Source organism: Micromys minutus (genome assembly GCF_963924665.1).
Source record: "Micromys minutus genome assembly, chromosome: 1".
In the NCBI taxonomy this organism is placed as follows: Eukaryota; Metazoa; Chordata; class Mammalia; order Rodentia; family Muridae; genus Micromys; species Micromys minutus.
Window position 1 is genome coordinate 172,569,263 of NC_137969.1, and position 14,942 is coordinate 172,584,204.

Below are 14,942 nucleotides of genomic sequence, written 5' to 3' on the forward strand. Positions count from 1 at the left end.
TCCTGCTAAGAGGCTGGACTCACTCACTTACTTACTAAGGATTACTCTTAGAGACAACAAAATAACACACAACAAAACATAAAAGCACAAGGAAAAAAAACAAAAATCAAAAAACAAAACAAAACAAAACAAAACAACAACAACAAAAACCTGGACTGCTTCCCTGGGTGGTTGCTTCATCCGCTTCTCGCTTTCCCTTCCCTAGAGATCAAACTCTATGCACCAATATTCACCAAGCCAAGCAAGTACGTTTCTTCCTAGAGTCTAGAAGTTTCTATAACCATACATCTAAATTCAGACCTTTGCTGGTATCAAATGCTCCATGTAAGTCTGGACAAACATGAAGCTGCATGGTCCCTGACAGCAGAAGCATTATCCATGGGAACATGTGACCTACAACCTAGTAAGTCCTGGATGGTGGTGAATGCATCCAAGCTGCAGTAGGGAAACAAAGGATGTTGTCACCAATATTCCCCTGGGGACAGAGATGACAGAACTGTTAGGGATTCTGTGTAAAGTGTCAAGGAGGCTCTGGTAAAGAACATGGTGGACATGTAGACCTACAGACAAAGGGAGAGAGGACAGTGCCATGCTGGAAGAGCAACAGAGGATCTGTGGCTGGGGTGTGGCTGAGGTACCTTTCTGGGGACTGAAAAACCAAAGAAATTAGAGACCAGGTGGGTAGGGAGTAGGCAGCCATGACAGTGTAAGCATCAGGACCACAGCCACTTTGCCTGGCTGAGCCACAAGATAGTACACATTTTGCTGTGGGGAAATGCCCCTGATAGAACCAGTTTCCTTTGGTTCATCTATAAAGTCCACCTGGGTAAACAGCTGGGCTATCTGACTAAGAGAAGCAAGAGGAAAGAAATACAGTGGTCCTTTGTTGTATTCTAATAGACTCAGAATTTTAGAAAGACGGGAGGCTCTTGCTTGGAGCATTTCATGCAGTGGGGGGTGCATATTCATATTTATAGGGTCTTGTGTTATACCTGGCAAATGTTTCTCACAAGTAAACCCCAGGTCTGAAATTGACTTTGGAGTTGGAGTGTGTTCTAAGTCCGCAGCATTTATAAGCGCATGGGATACTTTCAGGAAGGAAGCCTACCTCTTCTGCTAGCGCCCACTCCCTGCCCCCAGCCATCAGTTCCCAGCCCACTCTTTGTACCATGACTCCTATACAGTACCTGGTCTCCCCGGGAAGGAAGCTGACTGGCATGGTCTCTGGGCAGCCTTGGCCAGGGTGCCAGCGGGCTTTGCAGGCAGAGCAGAATTCCATGTCGCAGGCTTTGCACTGCACCAGCTGCGGGGTCTGCAGCCCTATGTCCTGGAGTTGGCACACGGCCTGGCAGGTGGATGCTGGGCACCACGTCCGACAAGGGTCAAAGAGCACCTCTAGCACAACGAGACAGAAGGCAAAAATCAGACTGAGGAGACCATGGGCTCCAGAGAAGGTGAGCAAGAAGACCCCTCTGGGGCCCTGCCTAAAGCAGTCAGAACGAAGGACATCTAGGTGACCTAGCCAGACACTCCCCAGACAAATTGCTTCTTTATGGTTCCTGTGTTCATCCAACTCCACACAAACCCCTCCCAGCGTTTTACCCTTGCACCTGGTATGCCACGGGCTCCCTCAGCTGCCATCTTAACCTCCAGTTCCATTATGTTCTGGAGAAGTACGGGCCTAGCTCACTTCCTCGGAGTGCCAACATTACCAGAGCTTTGTCTGTGACCTGCCCACTGGTTCCCCCATAAGCAGGACATATTTTCTGAAGTCAGGTGAGAGCCTTTTTCTTGAGACCTTACCATCCAGTTCCAGGGTCATACATAGTCACTTACAAGTAAAGAGAAGGAAAGAAGGAAGAAAGGCGAGCAGGCAGGTGATACTGTATTAGTTTTATTGCCTAACTACATTTTTAAGGAAGCACACAAAACCATGGTGTTTGCTACGGCATTTCCAGACCTAGGTATCTAATTTTCTTCTCAATTAGTCTTCTATTAGGGTGGTTCAAGTCAAAGTCTCTTGCCAAGCCTGAAGCCCTAACTACTGGGTAAAACTAGAAGCTTGTCTTCTGTGCAGATTAAGCCCAAGGTACTACAAAGCCTCACTTAATGGGATTGGTTAGGAGATTTAGTTTAAAAACAGGATGTGGTGGCATTCCTCTTCCTTCACATCCTGATCCAGAACCTGCATTTATAGTTTGTCCTGAGCTGCCCTCCTTAGTGAGTCAGCAGGGCATCTCCATTTCCCTCCTCTCTAGTGGACTTTGAACTTTCACCAGGTGTGATAGGAGACACACACACACACACACACACACACACACACACACACACACACACACACACAGGAGGCTAACAGCAGGGGCCATGGCAGCCCAGCAAATCCCAGGATCATCTGCATAACCCTGCAGAAGTGGCCTGCCCTCAGCTCTGTGCTCGGGCTCTTCTTGAGAGGCAACCTGGTGAGCAGGGACTTTTGCTGAGAAAACATGCTGGCTTGCAACCCCCTTCCCCTATGCCAGGTGGCCTGACAAGGTTGTAGCTCACCAGATCCACAGACAGGCAATCCGCCTAATGGGACACCCAGCGGACTGAGAGTGTAGAAGGCCATGGTGATTAGCATTGACTTTTAACCCCACAGGAGACTTGATGACCTAGGATACACGCCTCCAACAGCACAATTCCACAGACTGGGGGCCTGCACTGGATAAAAAGGAGCAATCCCAAGCTAAGGACAGCTATTCAGTACTTTCTGCTTCATGGCTGAGGATGCAATGTGACCAGCTGCCTCACATTCCTGCCACCATGCCTTCCCTACTTGTGTAACTTACGGAGTATGTAACTTCCAACTGTGAGCCAAATAAACCCTCACTTACAAGGTCCAATGCTGCAGAGTCCTGACCTCGTACACATGTATGCGCCTTTCTGTGGGTTTCATGTTGCTCCCATTCTAGGAGACAATCTGGTGAGTGCTGGAGGAGCAAGCTTGTCAGGTATAAACTCAGTAACAGGCCAACTTCTATAAAGGGTCAGATGGGGATTATTTACATCATTATAGACCATGTGGTCTTTGGTTTTGTTTGATGCTGGGTTGAGAGCTGAGGAACCAACCCACAAATGAAGGTTCTGGGGAAACCTTAATTATAGTAGCTGGGGGTTAGAGATTGGCTAGCCTACCAGCCATGGTTGCTGACTCTTAATCCAAGGTAACTCCACCTTGTTTATTAAGAAATGTTCATTAAAATCATATAAGGATCTTGTTGCTATGACCGCAAGATCCTGAGATGCTGTATGTGATACTCCAGAACTGAGATCTGCATTCTACACTGACTGGACTTCATTACAATACTGTAAAACCTCTGAGGTGCTCTTGAGAAAATGAACAGCAGCTCCTGTCTAACTTGGGTGTCAATGTTTGCTGTCTGAAGCAAGTTGATGGCCACCAATCATGTAGACACATATAGAAATAGAACTGGGGAGCATGTAGAAGTGTTGGGGTGCAGACATGGGGTGCTTCTGAAACCTCACAGCCCTTAGGTGTGTGCTGAGAGAAATCCCCATGGAGCACCCACAGCCCAAGATTCTCTCTGCTAGCAGCCCTTCCCCTTCCACACATACCAACTTTCAACTTCACCTCTCTTCGTGCATGTGTTGGGAGAGTTAGGCTAGACTAGATAGGACACACACTCTATCTGCATATTTGCATCAAGTTCTGGGAAGAGGGAGACATGGGGACTTAACATGCTGAATGTGTGAATAAACACAGGCCTCTGGCTTCATGCTTACTGTCATGCTGTAGGTGAATCTTGCTGGGAATAGGTTTTCTGTCTCAGACCCTTGGAGCCCGTATGTATGTCCTGCCTGCTGACCCTCCCTCTGCTCTGGAAGCCCCAGATGTCAGTGGGGGGTTGGGGTAGGTTTCTCTTCACACACTTCCTGACCTGCTCTACCACCCTTGACAACAGGGAGGCCACCTTGTTCCTTTATCACAGAAGGCCCCATTCTTCTGTGGCATGGAGAGGAGACCCAGGGAAGGTTTCCATGGTAACAACTCCAAGTCTGTTTTGACTGTTTTACTCAGGGCAAGGATATGACCCTGCCTATCATCATGGAAAGATTCCCTACGGACAAGGTGAAGTGACCTGTCTCTGAGTGGACTACAGGCATCGTCCTCACACAGAAGCCCATCACACCAGGCTGTGCAGCAGCTCCAACCCCTAGCAGGAATCTATTAAGATGCTCATTGTCCTTTTCACTGCTCAATTCTGCCAGCTGTGCACACAAGCAAGGAGCAATCCATAACAAAGCCCCCAGCAGGCAGCATCCGTGTGCTTCCCTTAGAATGTATAGATGGGTCTCCCAGCTCTCCTGTCAGCAGCACCTATACACAACCTAATATCCATGCTGCATCTTACATAGTGTATTCTATCTACTCTATTATCTATTCACGTGTATGTACAGAAAGTATGTTTACATGAAGCAAACTAGGCCTTTTGGGCAAGCAAAAGAATCAAGTCCTAACTCCACCCTGCCAGAGGCATACTAGTTGTGCAGAATTCTTCTTTAGGAGGCTGGGGTTAACACAGACTTCTTAAAGAACCTGGGCGAAGCAAGGTCCCAGTGCTATTAGAAAAATGTCCAACCACTGTTTATAAAGGTGGCTTACATTTTTAAAGACAGATGGTAGGCTAAAGTATTCTGAGGAACCAGTACCCAGCACATACTCATGTGTTCCCTGTTACTGTGTTGACTGATTTGCCCAGTGCACTGGTCCTTGTCTGTGGTGGTGGGTAAGTCCCTGAGGACCCTTGTTAGGGGTAGTAACATACCTGGTCATGTTATTAATCACTCTCAGATTTTTTTCTTTGAATAAACAAAAGAATGTAGTTGAGATACAATGCACTTCCAGACAGACATGGAAAGAAACCCATGTAAGCTTCCATGGCACACAGTCAGACACTGGACAAGAGAGTCCTCCATGGTCACCTCCCCAAACCCTTTCCTCACCTGGGTGTCAGAGTAATAAGCCTAGTGGGCGAGAAGGTTTCAGGATGCAGAAGCAGTACCGAAGAAACCTCTGTGGCCTCCAGATGGAGAGGGGAGAGGTCAGTCAAGACTCCTGGGTGTAAGTGCGGTGGTGGCAGGGGTCTAAGTAAAGAACTTTCTGAAGCTAAGGCTAACTGTAGGACTTCTCTATGACTACATGTTAGAAAATCATCTAAATGAGTTTCCACTTAAGGCATTCCCCCACAGACTAAACTTTTAAGGAATGAAGCAAGTCAAAGTTGGCTTTGAGATCACATCTCTAGGTATGGACCATCCAAGGTGCTGGCTGAAGCAGCCAGCTGTGTTGTAGGTCCCACAGGCCATCTGGCTGGTGCTTCTGCGGTATTGCATCCAAATCCTCTTTAAACATCACTGCTAAGATGTTTTCTAGTGAGAGTTTTCAGTATTTTTCTAACCTAAGTTAAGGTGATTCATTTCTTATCCAAGAGCCAGAAACTTTTAGACTCTGCCAAAGTACTGGGAGGAAAAAGAAAGCTTGAAATTATTTGGAAGAAAAATCTACCCAGCTGCACTTTTGAATTAAACCTGATGTCACAGAAAGTTCATCTTACTGGGATCTAAATGACCTTCAGTTTCTTTTAAGATCCTCTGAAAGTGACTTTAAAAGAGTCTGATGTTCTCAGAGATCCAAACGAACCGCTTCTCTAACTCCTCATTCTGGTTTTATCTCTGCATGATGTGCTATTTAAGGTCCCAACATGCAGTCCCAACATGAGTGTTGGCTTCCATCTAAAGAAACAAACTCCAGGAAACAAACTGTGAAGCCCTTAAAAATCCCTGCTGACCTTGTGAGAATTTTATTTGATCTAATTTTATGGGCATGTATGTAATTTGTATGTGCTTGTCTGCATGAATGTGTATGATCCTCGTGCATACAGCACTCACAGAGGCCAGAAAAGGGTGTCAGACCTGGGACTCAAGTTATAGATGGTTGTGATCCAGGCCACCTGGGTGCTGGGAACCTATGCAAAATCCTGTTGAAGACCAGCTATAAGTGTTCTTAACCTTTGAGCCGTCTCTCCACTCCCCCAACTCATTTTTGTAGTTGTCCATACATACACATGTACATACAAAATGCATGTTGTATATGTGAAAAAAGTATGTATATGTTTTATTTTAAGGTGAAGTAGACATTTTCTGTAGCATGTCTCCTATTTTCTTTCTAAGCTTGACACCCTGAAGTGTCCACAGCCCCTTGTCACTGGCTTGTCCTGCTCAGAATTTTGCATTTCCATGTAAGCACATCACCTGTGGGATCCGGCTCAGCAGCAAACCTCTGATACAGGCTCATAGTGTCTAGGGAGAGGGGGTGTGGTCACAGCAGCTTCAGCTGTACCATCATTTGGGGCACTTCCTAGAGACCCTCACAGAAGTTCTGCAGCGGGAGCTACCTGCATTGCATCGTCTCTCTCCTCTGCTCTTTGCAGGTGACCTCAGGTCTCTGAGATCGGAGCAAAGGGGGTCTGTAGGTTCTTTCAAACACCATTTCATGAGTGTGGAGTACCTAAGAGAGCAAAGATGAAGGCCTCCACAGGCATCCAGCAAGTCTAGTGCTTGGCAATGTGCTCACCAAAGTTAGCCCTCCTCTGAATCCACTCTACACACCCATCTCTCTGTCTTCACCAGGACTGCATCTAGCAAGAAGATCTGCGTGGACCCAGCAGGAGGGGAGGAGTTGGCCCTCAGAGCACAGTAGACCTTGGTATATCAGGACTGTGATACTCATGGAGTCCCAAGACTCATTTACTCATGAGCACAGCTTCTTAAGCCTGCAAAGGGCAGTGAACCAGAGCAGGTCGAGTTCGGCACTCTGTAATGGTACCGGCCAGGAGTACCAAGCTTTGGGACCTTCTCCCATGCCTTTGGATCTTTTCAGTGCAGGGCGTGTCAAACAGTTTCCAAAACCAACCAGACCCAAACCTGGCCAAAGAACAGTGTGAACTGGGGATCTCCATAAGCCAACAAGAAGCCCCAATCTCAGTATATAAAGAGTGTCTCCCTGAGTCCTCCTGGTGCCAAACAGGTCACACGCCCAGGCCACCAGGATGAGAGCAGCCCAGAGGATTTCACACTAACATTATTCCAGAGGTGCAATTTTTTTCACTCCCAACAAATTATATAAGCCATGTCTCCCAAAAGAAGGCTCCCTAGAAGCGATCCACCTATTAGACGATTCAAAAGCGGGCTATACAGCAGGCCACCCACCTCTTTCAAATTGTAGCTTTTTATATCTCTGCATAATTTCAGCTGCAACCATACACTCAATCTGAAAGGAAAAGAAAAAGATTAGAGGTAATGGTGGTGATGCAGACAACCACAGCATCCTGATAAGCTAGGCACAGCCAACTGTACATAGGCGGCAAAACCACACGCTCCCTCCCTAAACATACCTCATTCTCCTGAAGGTGGCCCTGTTTAGGACAGGCAGCATCTGGGCAGCTAATTGCAGTTTCTAGTCCTTCTTTGATCAAGAGCTCAACATACTGCTTCAGGCACTGAAGGAAAGACAAAAATGTTCAGAAACACCTAAATGTCTCAAACATCAAAGACAAAGTGCTTTGTTAAGCAAACAGCTAACTGTTAACCCCAAGAGCTATATTAACTATTGGACTGTCAAGATATGCCTACTGGGGCAGTAGTGGCATAGATGCTATAGGAATAACCAACCACGCTCTGATTGGACTTAAAGTCTGCTCATTAAGTTGGAATTCATACTTGCATTGTCTGTATTGTTCACTGCATCTAACATGTGGCTTTCTAGGTTATAGGCCCTGGGGTAAACCTACTACCACTAACTGCAAACAGACATTATTACATCAAACTGCTTCCTAAGTTCTTATCACCATGTCCATAGAGTAGTATATCTCTCAACCTTTATCATAAAAGTTTCTTCAGTAGAGAGTAATTAATACAAGTCCTAGTCCTACTCGCCAACGTGTACAGACTAAGAGATTGTAGAGCATTCAGTTCTAAATGAGACAGCAATGTTATATTCCTTACTCACAGGGATCAGGGATCATTGGAGAAGAAGAGGCAGAAAGATTGCAAGGGCCAGAGGGAGTGCATGTCCTCAACTAAACGGTTTTTGTCGGACATGACAGGGCAAGGAAAGAGAAGGAAGGAAAACATGGTAAGACAAAGGAAAAGGGAGGGAGGAAGTAAGAAAGTAGGAGAGGAGGACAAGGCCCACTCCAAAGAGCCATTCTCAAAGATGCTTTCCAGAGACTTGACTTCATATACAAAGTATTGTCCTAGGGCATGAGCTAGCAGTTCTCAACTTGTGCATCATGACCCTTTAGCCCCTTTGAGGTTTGCACATCAGATATTCTGCATATTGGATATTTACATTATGATTCATAACAGAAGCAAAATTCCACATATGAAGTAGCAATAAAAATAATTTCATGATTAGGGGTCACCACAACACATGGAACTGCATTAAAGGGTCACAGCATTAGGTGGGTCGAGAACCAATGCTCTAAGCAATGGCCCTTGTCCAACCCCCTCCTCCTCCTGCTTCTTCCAGGGCTCTCTGATAATGACACTGGCTCTGTGCATCACGTACTTTCTCTGTAGATGAGAGAGGTTTTGGAGCTCTGTTTGAGGCACAAGATGGTGAAGTTATCAGAAAAAGAAAAACTCATTGTCGTCCATGGGAGGCCAAGACAAGAGAGGGCAGGTAACCAGAAAAAGATAAGAATGGGATTATCACCAAGTCCTGTTAGGGTTACAGGGTCACCCCAACCCAACCCAGACAGCACTGCTGACCTGCTATGAGGTGGCACTTAGCTTGGCAGTAGAGGGCTACTGTGTGTGTCTAGCGTGGAAGTGGCATGCCTAGTCCACGGTGACAACATGAAAAGGGAGTACGAGCCCTGCAGTCTCAGAGTCAGATGGACTGAGTTAATAATCTTGACGCCTCTACTATGGCCATTGGGGCTCACGCTCCACGTGCCTGGCCCCTAGTTTTTTAGATTATAAAATCAAAATGCCTGCCTTGCTGGGATTTTTAAGACAGAATAAAATAAAGAATATTCCGACCCCGGTACAAATCTTGGATACTAAGTACACAAAGGCGCTTGTCTCATTTGTCTGCCTGTGTGATACGCCTTTTACAGTCACAGGCATAAAACGCTCAAACCCTTAGCAACAAGAGCATTGCTTTACTGTCTATAATTAAATCAGTCTAATTGGGTCTCTGGGGGATCCTGGAATGTTTTAAACCAACTGAACTCAGAAAACTCAGACCACACCGGTCAGAGTCCAATATAATGACACAACCTCATTCTCTCTAAATGGGAAACACAACAATTAAACCAGGTGTAATATGCATACCCCGGGGAAGTCTCACAACCACATTGTTCAAAGGCTTGCTTATAGCAACAAACAGTGAGTCACGTCTGGGGGGCCGTTCCCTAAGAGCAAGCTCAGCAGGCTGATGGATTGCATCTCAGAGTAGCACACGCCATGGGCTTATGTCATAAGAATATTGATTTGTTTTCTACAGAGTGACGGCTCCTGCATCCATCAAACCCAACCACGGCCCTCTTCCAGATGTAAAGTGGGTCATGACTCACAAGCCTTGTTTTCCAATTTAATAGCAAAAAGATGTCTTAAAATGAACACAGACACACAAATCAAACAATCAGAGGAACCTTTATAACAATAAATAAACATCCCCCAAACAGGAACAGATGCAGTTTCTGATATATCTATCATTTTTCTTTAATCAAATGTCTTCCAAGTACCAGACTGTTAGTCATTTTGCCTCTATATCTCACTAAATAGTCTTGGGAACCAGAACCCCATGGGAGGTGTTAACACCAACATTTACCACAGTGAAACTGAGGGCTCACCATCCAAGGCCATTTTCTACAAATACAATCACTAAGCCCCCCAGAATACGTGTGTTTAACTCCAAGGTTGGCTCCAGTTTCTGTTTTTGCTTTTTCTTTTGTTTTTTGTCTGACCTTTCTCTTTTTTCCTTAATTAGGAACTCTTTAAACTGGGTCTGATGACTCAGGCCTGTAATCCCAAAACTTTGTGGGTGAGACAAAAAGATAATGAGTTCAAGGTCACTTGGCTACCCAGTGAGTTCCTGTTACTAGACAGCTGGTCATCCTGAACTAGAGAAAGCCAACACACACACACACACACACACACACACACACACACACACACACTGTACACATAGTGTGCATATACACTCAGACAACACAGTGCACATAAACACTCAGAAACACACACAGACACACACACACACATTGTACACACACAGTGTGCTTATACACTCAGATAACACAGTGCACATAAACACTCAGAAACACACACACACATTGTACACACACACACACATTGTACACACACAGTGTGCTTATACACTCAGATAACACAGTGCACATAAACACTCAGAAACACACACAAACAGACACACACACACACACACACACACACACACACACACACAAAGCCTCTCATAGCATAAGCAATCCTTTTTGAAGCATATGTCACCTCAAAATTTGTTCACGAAACAAAGACTACATGTACTAAACCGACAACATCCAAGACAACACAGAAGCCTGCAATAGCTTTTACTGTCAACTGAACACAAACCTAGAGTGGTGAGAGCTAACCTCAATTGAGAAACTGCTTCAGACTGTCCCATGGCTGTGCCTATGAGGAACTTTCTTAATTGCTAAGTGGTGGTAGAAGGCCAAGCCCACGGTGGGTGTTGACATCCCTAGGCAGGTGGGCTTGAGCTATGTAAGAAAGGTAGCATGAGCCAGGAAGCAAGTCAGGAAGCAGGCTCCCTCCAAACTTTCCGCTTCAGGTTCTTACCCTACTAGAGTTCCATCAGAGGTGCAGCATCACCTGAAAGATAAAATACATCCTTCCCTCTTCGGGTCACAATTTCTCACAGCAACAGAAAACAAACCAAGACATTGGAGATCCGTGTTACCTGGGACTAGGGAAGGCTTGGGAAACGGGAAAAAATGGTCCTAAGGACAAAGGAACTTCAGGAAAGAAGCCCGGACTGTGGAAAACCATGCAGAGCGAGAGAGGAACCACAGAATGTTCCAGGCACTACACTTTCCACTGTGGCTTCCAACTCTTTCATAGAGCTGAAGAGACAGATCTGCTGATTGGCCAGGACACCCCCACCCCACTGGAAGCTTCCTGCCAAGGAACAGTGGGCTGCAGAAACTGGCCTCACACCCTAGTGTGCCAACTATGAATGCTTTGTCTTCAAAGGCCTGCTTGGCTGCTGGTTACCCTAATGACAACAACCAGACAGTGTGGCTCACATGCACCCAGGTGGCTTAGGCTAATCACAAACCACGGTTTATAAGGACCACTCAGGGACAGATGCAGACAAAAGAAGTAGGTTCTGAGAATGGCATTTAGGGGGCAAGGACCCTGGAATCACAGCTAGGTTTGGACCCATGATTCAGTCTTGTCACAAAGGCTACAATCTTCATCCGGGAGCCTGCTCCCCTGGGTGTGAGGCATGCTTGTGCCAGGTGACAACTGGAAGTCAGCATTCTCCCAGCATTCCCAGAGGCAGCAGTCATGGACCCCAGAGCCAGCAGTCATGGAGAGACCTCTGTATTCCTCCTCCATCAGCTGGCAGGCTCTGAGGGTCAGAAGAGTTTAGCATTCTATTACCCGTGACACAGTGCCAGTCACTGGGGAATCAGTGCTGCACAGGTGAGCCAGAATCTAGCCTCAGCCATGCTGTGTCTCAGCAGACCTGATGATCTCAGACAGCATCAGGCTGCACACACAGGCCTGACAAGGTCTGAGCTTCGGAGCTTGAGACTAGCACTCTGTACAGCACAGCCCCCGGAAGACAGTTTCTGGGAAACTTGGGCAGCCCTGGACACCTAGCACAAACCCACCCGCCCTTGTTCCGGCAAAGAGCACAGCCCCTAGAAATCACAGTCCCCGATGTCACTCACAAGCATCCAAAACAGAAAAGTCTCTGAAAATGAATGACATAAAAGTAAGATCTAGACTTGACATGTTTAAAAAGGATGAAAACCGCTCATGTTTATTAGTCCCGTGCTCCTGGCAAAACGGCGATTCTACGTCTCCAAAGTAAATGTGGCTGTGCTTTCTGGGGTTCAGCCCTGCCACTGGCCAAGTGCATTTCACCACCAACTGTGTCTGGGAACTAACCTGCTGCACCTTCCCAAGGCTTCTAAGAAGCGTTCCTTCAACTGCACAAGGTGCTCATCCAGCATTTCTGCAGCCAGTGTCGGGTATTCTGTGTATACTCCAGTTACCATTTGATCTGTGCTGAAAACCTTCCTGTTGTAAGGCCCTGGGATTGCCTCCCAGCAAGGAGACAATTCATAAATAGTGACCTTTACCCCCTACAATCCCTCACTTCCAACTTGACTTGTAAAAATGTTTCAATTATTAAAATATATATATATATAAAAACAAAAAAACTACCTCCCAACCTTAATAGCCCACTAGTCCAAAATAGAGAGACCCTCCTGGTCCTGATGTGAGCCACCTGGTATCTGAGGAGTACAGTGCCCAGTGTCATAGCACGATTCACTCCCACACCAGGTAATGTCAGAGGTAGTAACTCCTGCATCTCTCTGTTAGCTTTCCAGGCTCTACAAAGGACCCATAACTTCTCTGATGCCTAGTGAGGAACGGGGCCTCTAACTGCCGGTAACAGAGAAGAGCAATCTAAGACACCCTTCCGGACTGCTCACAGAGGCTCAGGGTTATCGGTGCTCATTGAAATGGCCTTTAGGATCCACGAAGAGCCTGTCACTATGAGCATCCAATGAAGACACAGACTGATGTTTGGCTGAGACACGTGCAGACTTGTGGAGGGTTCAAGGTCAACTCAACATAGTTTCTTCACAGGGAAATATGCTGCAAGTTGAAGAAGGGGCTGAGGTCAGAGGAGGAAAGAAAGCCTTGGGTGGTGAGGTTAGGAATCTGAGCATATCAGAGCATGACGCTTCACCTCATGCAATTTCTCAGACTGGTAGCACTTGAGGCCTAAACTCCAACTTGGATACTCTGGAAGGCATGGATTTTCTAGACCATCAAATATCAATCCATCAAACAGCGAAATTAGGAGTTTTGTTACCATTACGTCATGATGACAATGTGCTGGGAGCCCAGAGAGCACACTTGATGGTGCGTCTACTCAACCCGGATTCAGGGTGGACCTATTTGCAACACACCATAGACAGGCCTCTTCGAAGAACAAAATGGCCAGTTTGGAGATGAACTAGTCAAAACAGGGAGAGGGAGGCGGTCTTGTGGACAGTCTAAAGGAACTGTAACTTTGGCCCCTGGTGCGTGAGAACATACCTACAAAGCAGCGCCCAGTGCCTAGCTGTATCTTTTTGGAAAGTGATATAGGGCAACAAGTTCTTGAAGAACATCATGAGATACGGAGAGAGTGCTCTCCTCCCCGGGGCATGGCAACTATCTACCACAGGGGATGTCTACTACACAGGCTGTTAGTAAGGATGGGAAGAGGGGATGAGAAGTTCAGGACAGAGGAGATCTGCAGGGAACTAGGTTCCAGAGGTAAACAGAAGGATTGGGAGGCAGATGTAAAACCTAGACATCCAGGCTGAGATGCCAGAAGGTTTACCTCAAAGGAGTCCAGCTCTCCTTAGGAGCTGTGGTGAACACGAGGCATGAGAGCCCCAAAGAATACCCCTTCTTGTCTTCTGATATATAAAAAGAGGGCAAAATGATGCTCAGGTCCTGGTGACAAGCAGCTGTCACTATGTATTGCTTATCCAGTAGCATGGACTGTGACATATTCTGCTGTCAGGGCATGAACTGTCATTTCTTGTTGCACAAAGACCTCATCTTCAAGCTCATGGCATTTGTCATATATGTTTGGACACACACATGCCAGCCTGGAAGACTGTGCCCAAAGCACTCAAAGGCTATGAGTGAGGAGGAGCAGGGAGCTTTAAGGATCTTCAATAGACTGTGCTGCTTCAGCCAGAAGTATGGGCTATGCTCTGCAGAACACAGGTTGTCAGGACAAAGCACAGGCTTTAGGAGCACACAGCACAGCACGGCTGCTGAGACAGCACTAACAGAAGTATGAGTGTGCATGTGTACTAGGGTGGTGTTGGTTTTGTGTGTGTGTGTATAATGGAGTGGGGTGTGTGTGTAATGGGGTGGTGGTAGTGATGGTGTGTGTGTGTGTGTGTGTGTGTATTTATGTGTGTGTTTGTGATGGGGTGGTATGTGTGTCTCTGTGTGTCTGTGTATGTACATCTGTAATGGGGTGGTAGTAGTGATGGTATGTGTGTGTGTATTTGTGTGTGTGTGTAATGGGGTGGTGTGTGTGTATGTAATGGGGTGGTATATATGTGTTTGTGTGTAATGGGGTGGTGGTATTAATGGTGTGTGTGTGTGTGTGTGTGTGTGTGTGTGAATTCACATTTGCCCTTTCAGTTCATCAACAACCCCTGCAAAATAAGGTTGATAGTAATGACAGAGGGCACAGACTTGGAACCAGACATACGCAGTAACTACCCGACCATTGTGACAACAACAGCCCATTATAACATTCCCATCCATTGGTCCTTTACACCAGATGAGGAAATCTGTCCACGCTTCAGGCTTTTAGATGCAGAACACAGGAAGGATGCAGTAAACCTTTACCATACCCTGCCTTAGGGTGTGATTGCTGTGATAAAACTCTGTTACCCAAAGCAGCTTTGTGGAGGAAAGGGCTTGTTTCAGCTTCTAACCCTTAGGTTGCACTCCACCACTGAGGGAAGTCAGGGCAGGAACTCAAGGCAGAAAGCTGGAGGCAGGAACTAGAGCAGAGGCCATGGAGAAGCAGTGCTTGCTAGCTGGCTGCTTGTGGCTTC

The 14,942-nt window shown here is 46.5% G+C and overlaps 1 protein-coding gene across 2 annotated transcripts in view; it reads right to left on the reverse strand.

The window, feature by feature from the left end:
• RNF144A (ring finger protein 144A) overlaps nucleotides 1-14,942 on the reverse strand; it is a 111,986-nt gene that overhangs the window by 19,772 nt on the left and 77,272 nt on the right. For both annotated transcript variants that reach the window (XM_080925921.1, XM_080925922.1), the window contains exons 4-6: nucleotides 7,455-7,559; nucleotides 7,270-7,330; nucleotides 1,188-1,395 (exon numbers count right to left, since the gene is read on the reverse strand). In XM_080925921.1, coding sequence (XP_080782047.1) covers nucleotides 1,188-1,395; nucleotides 7,270-7,330; nucleotides 7,455-7,559 — 374 coding nt within the window. The remainder of the gene's footprint in view (nucleotides 1-1,187; nucleotides 1,396-7,269; nucleotides 7,331-7,454; nucleotides 7,560-14,942) is intronic.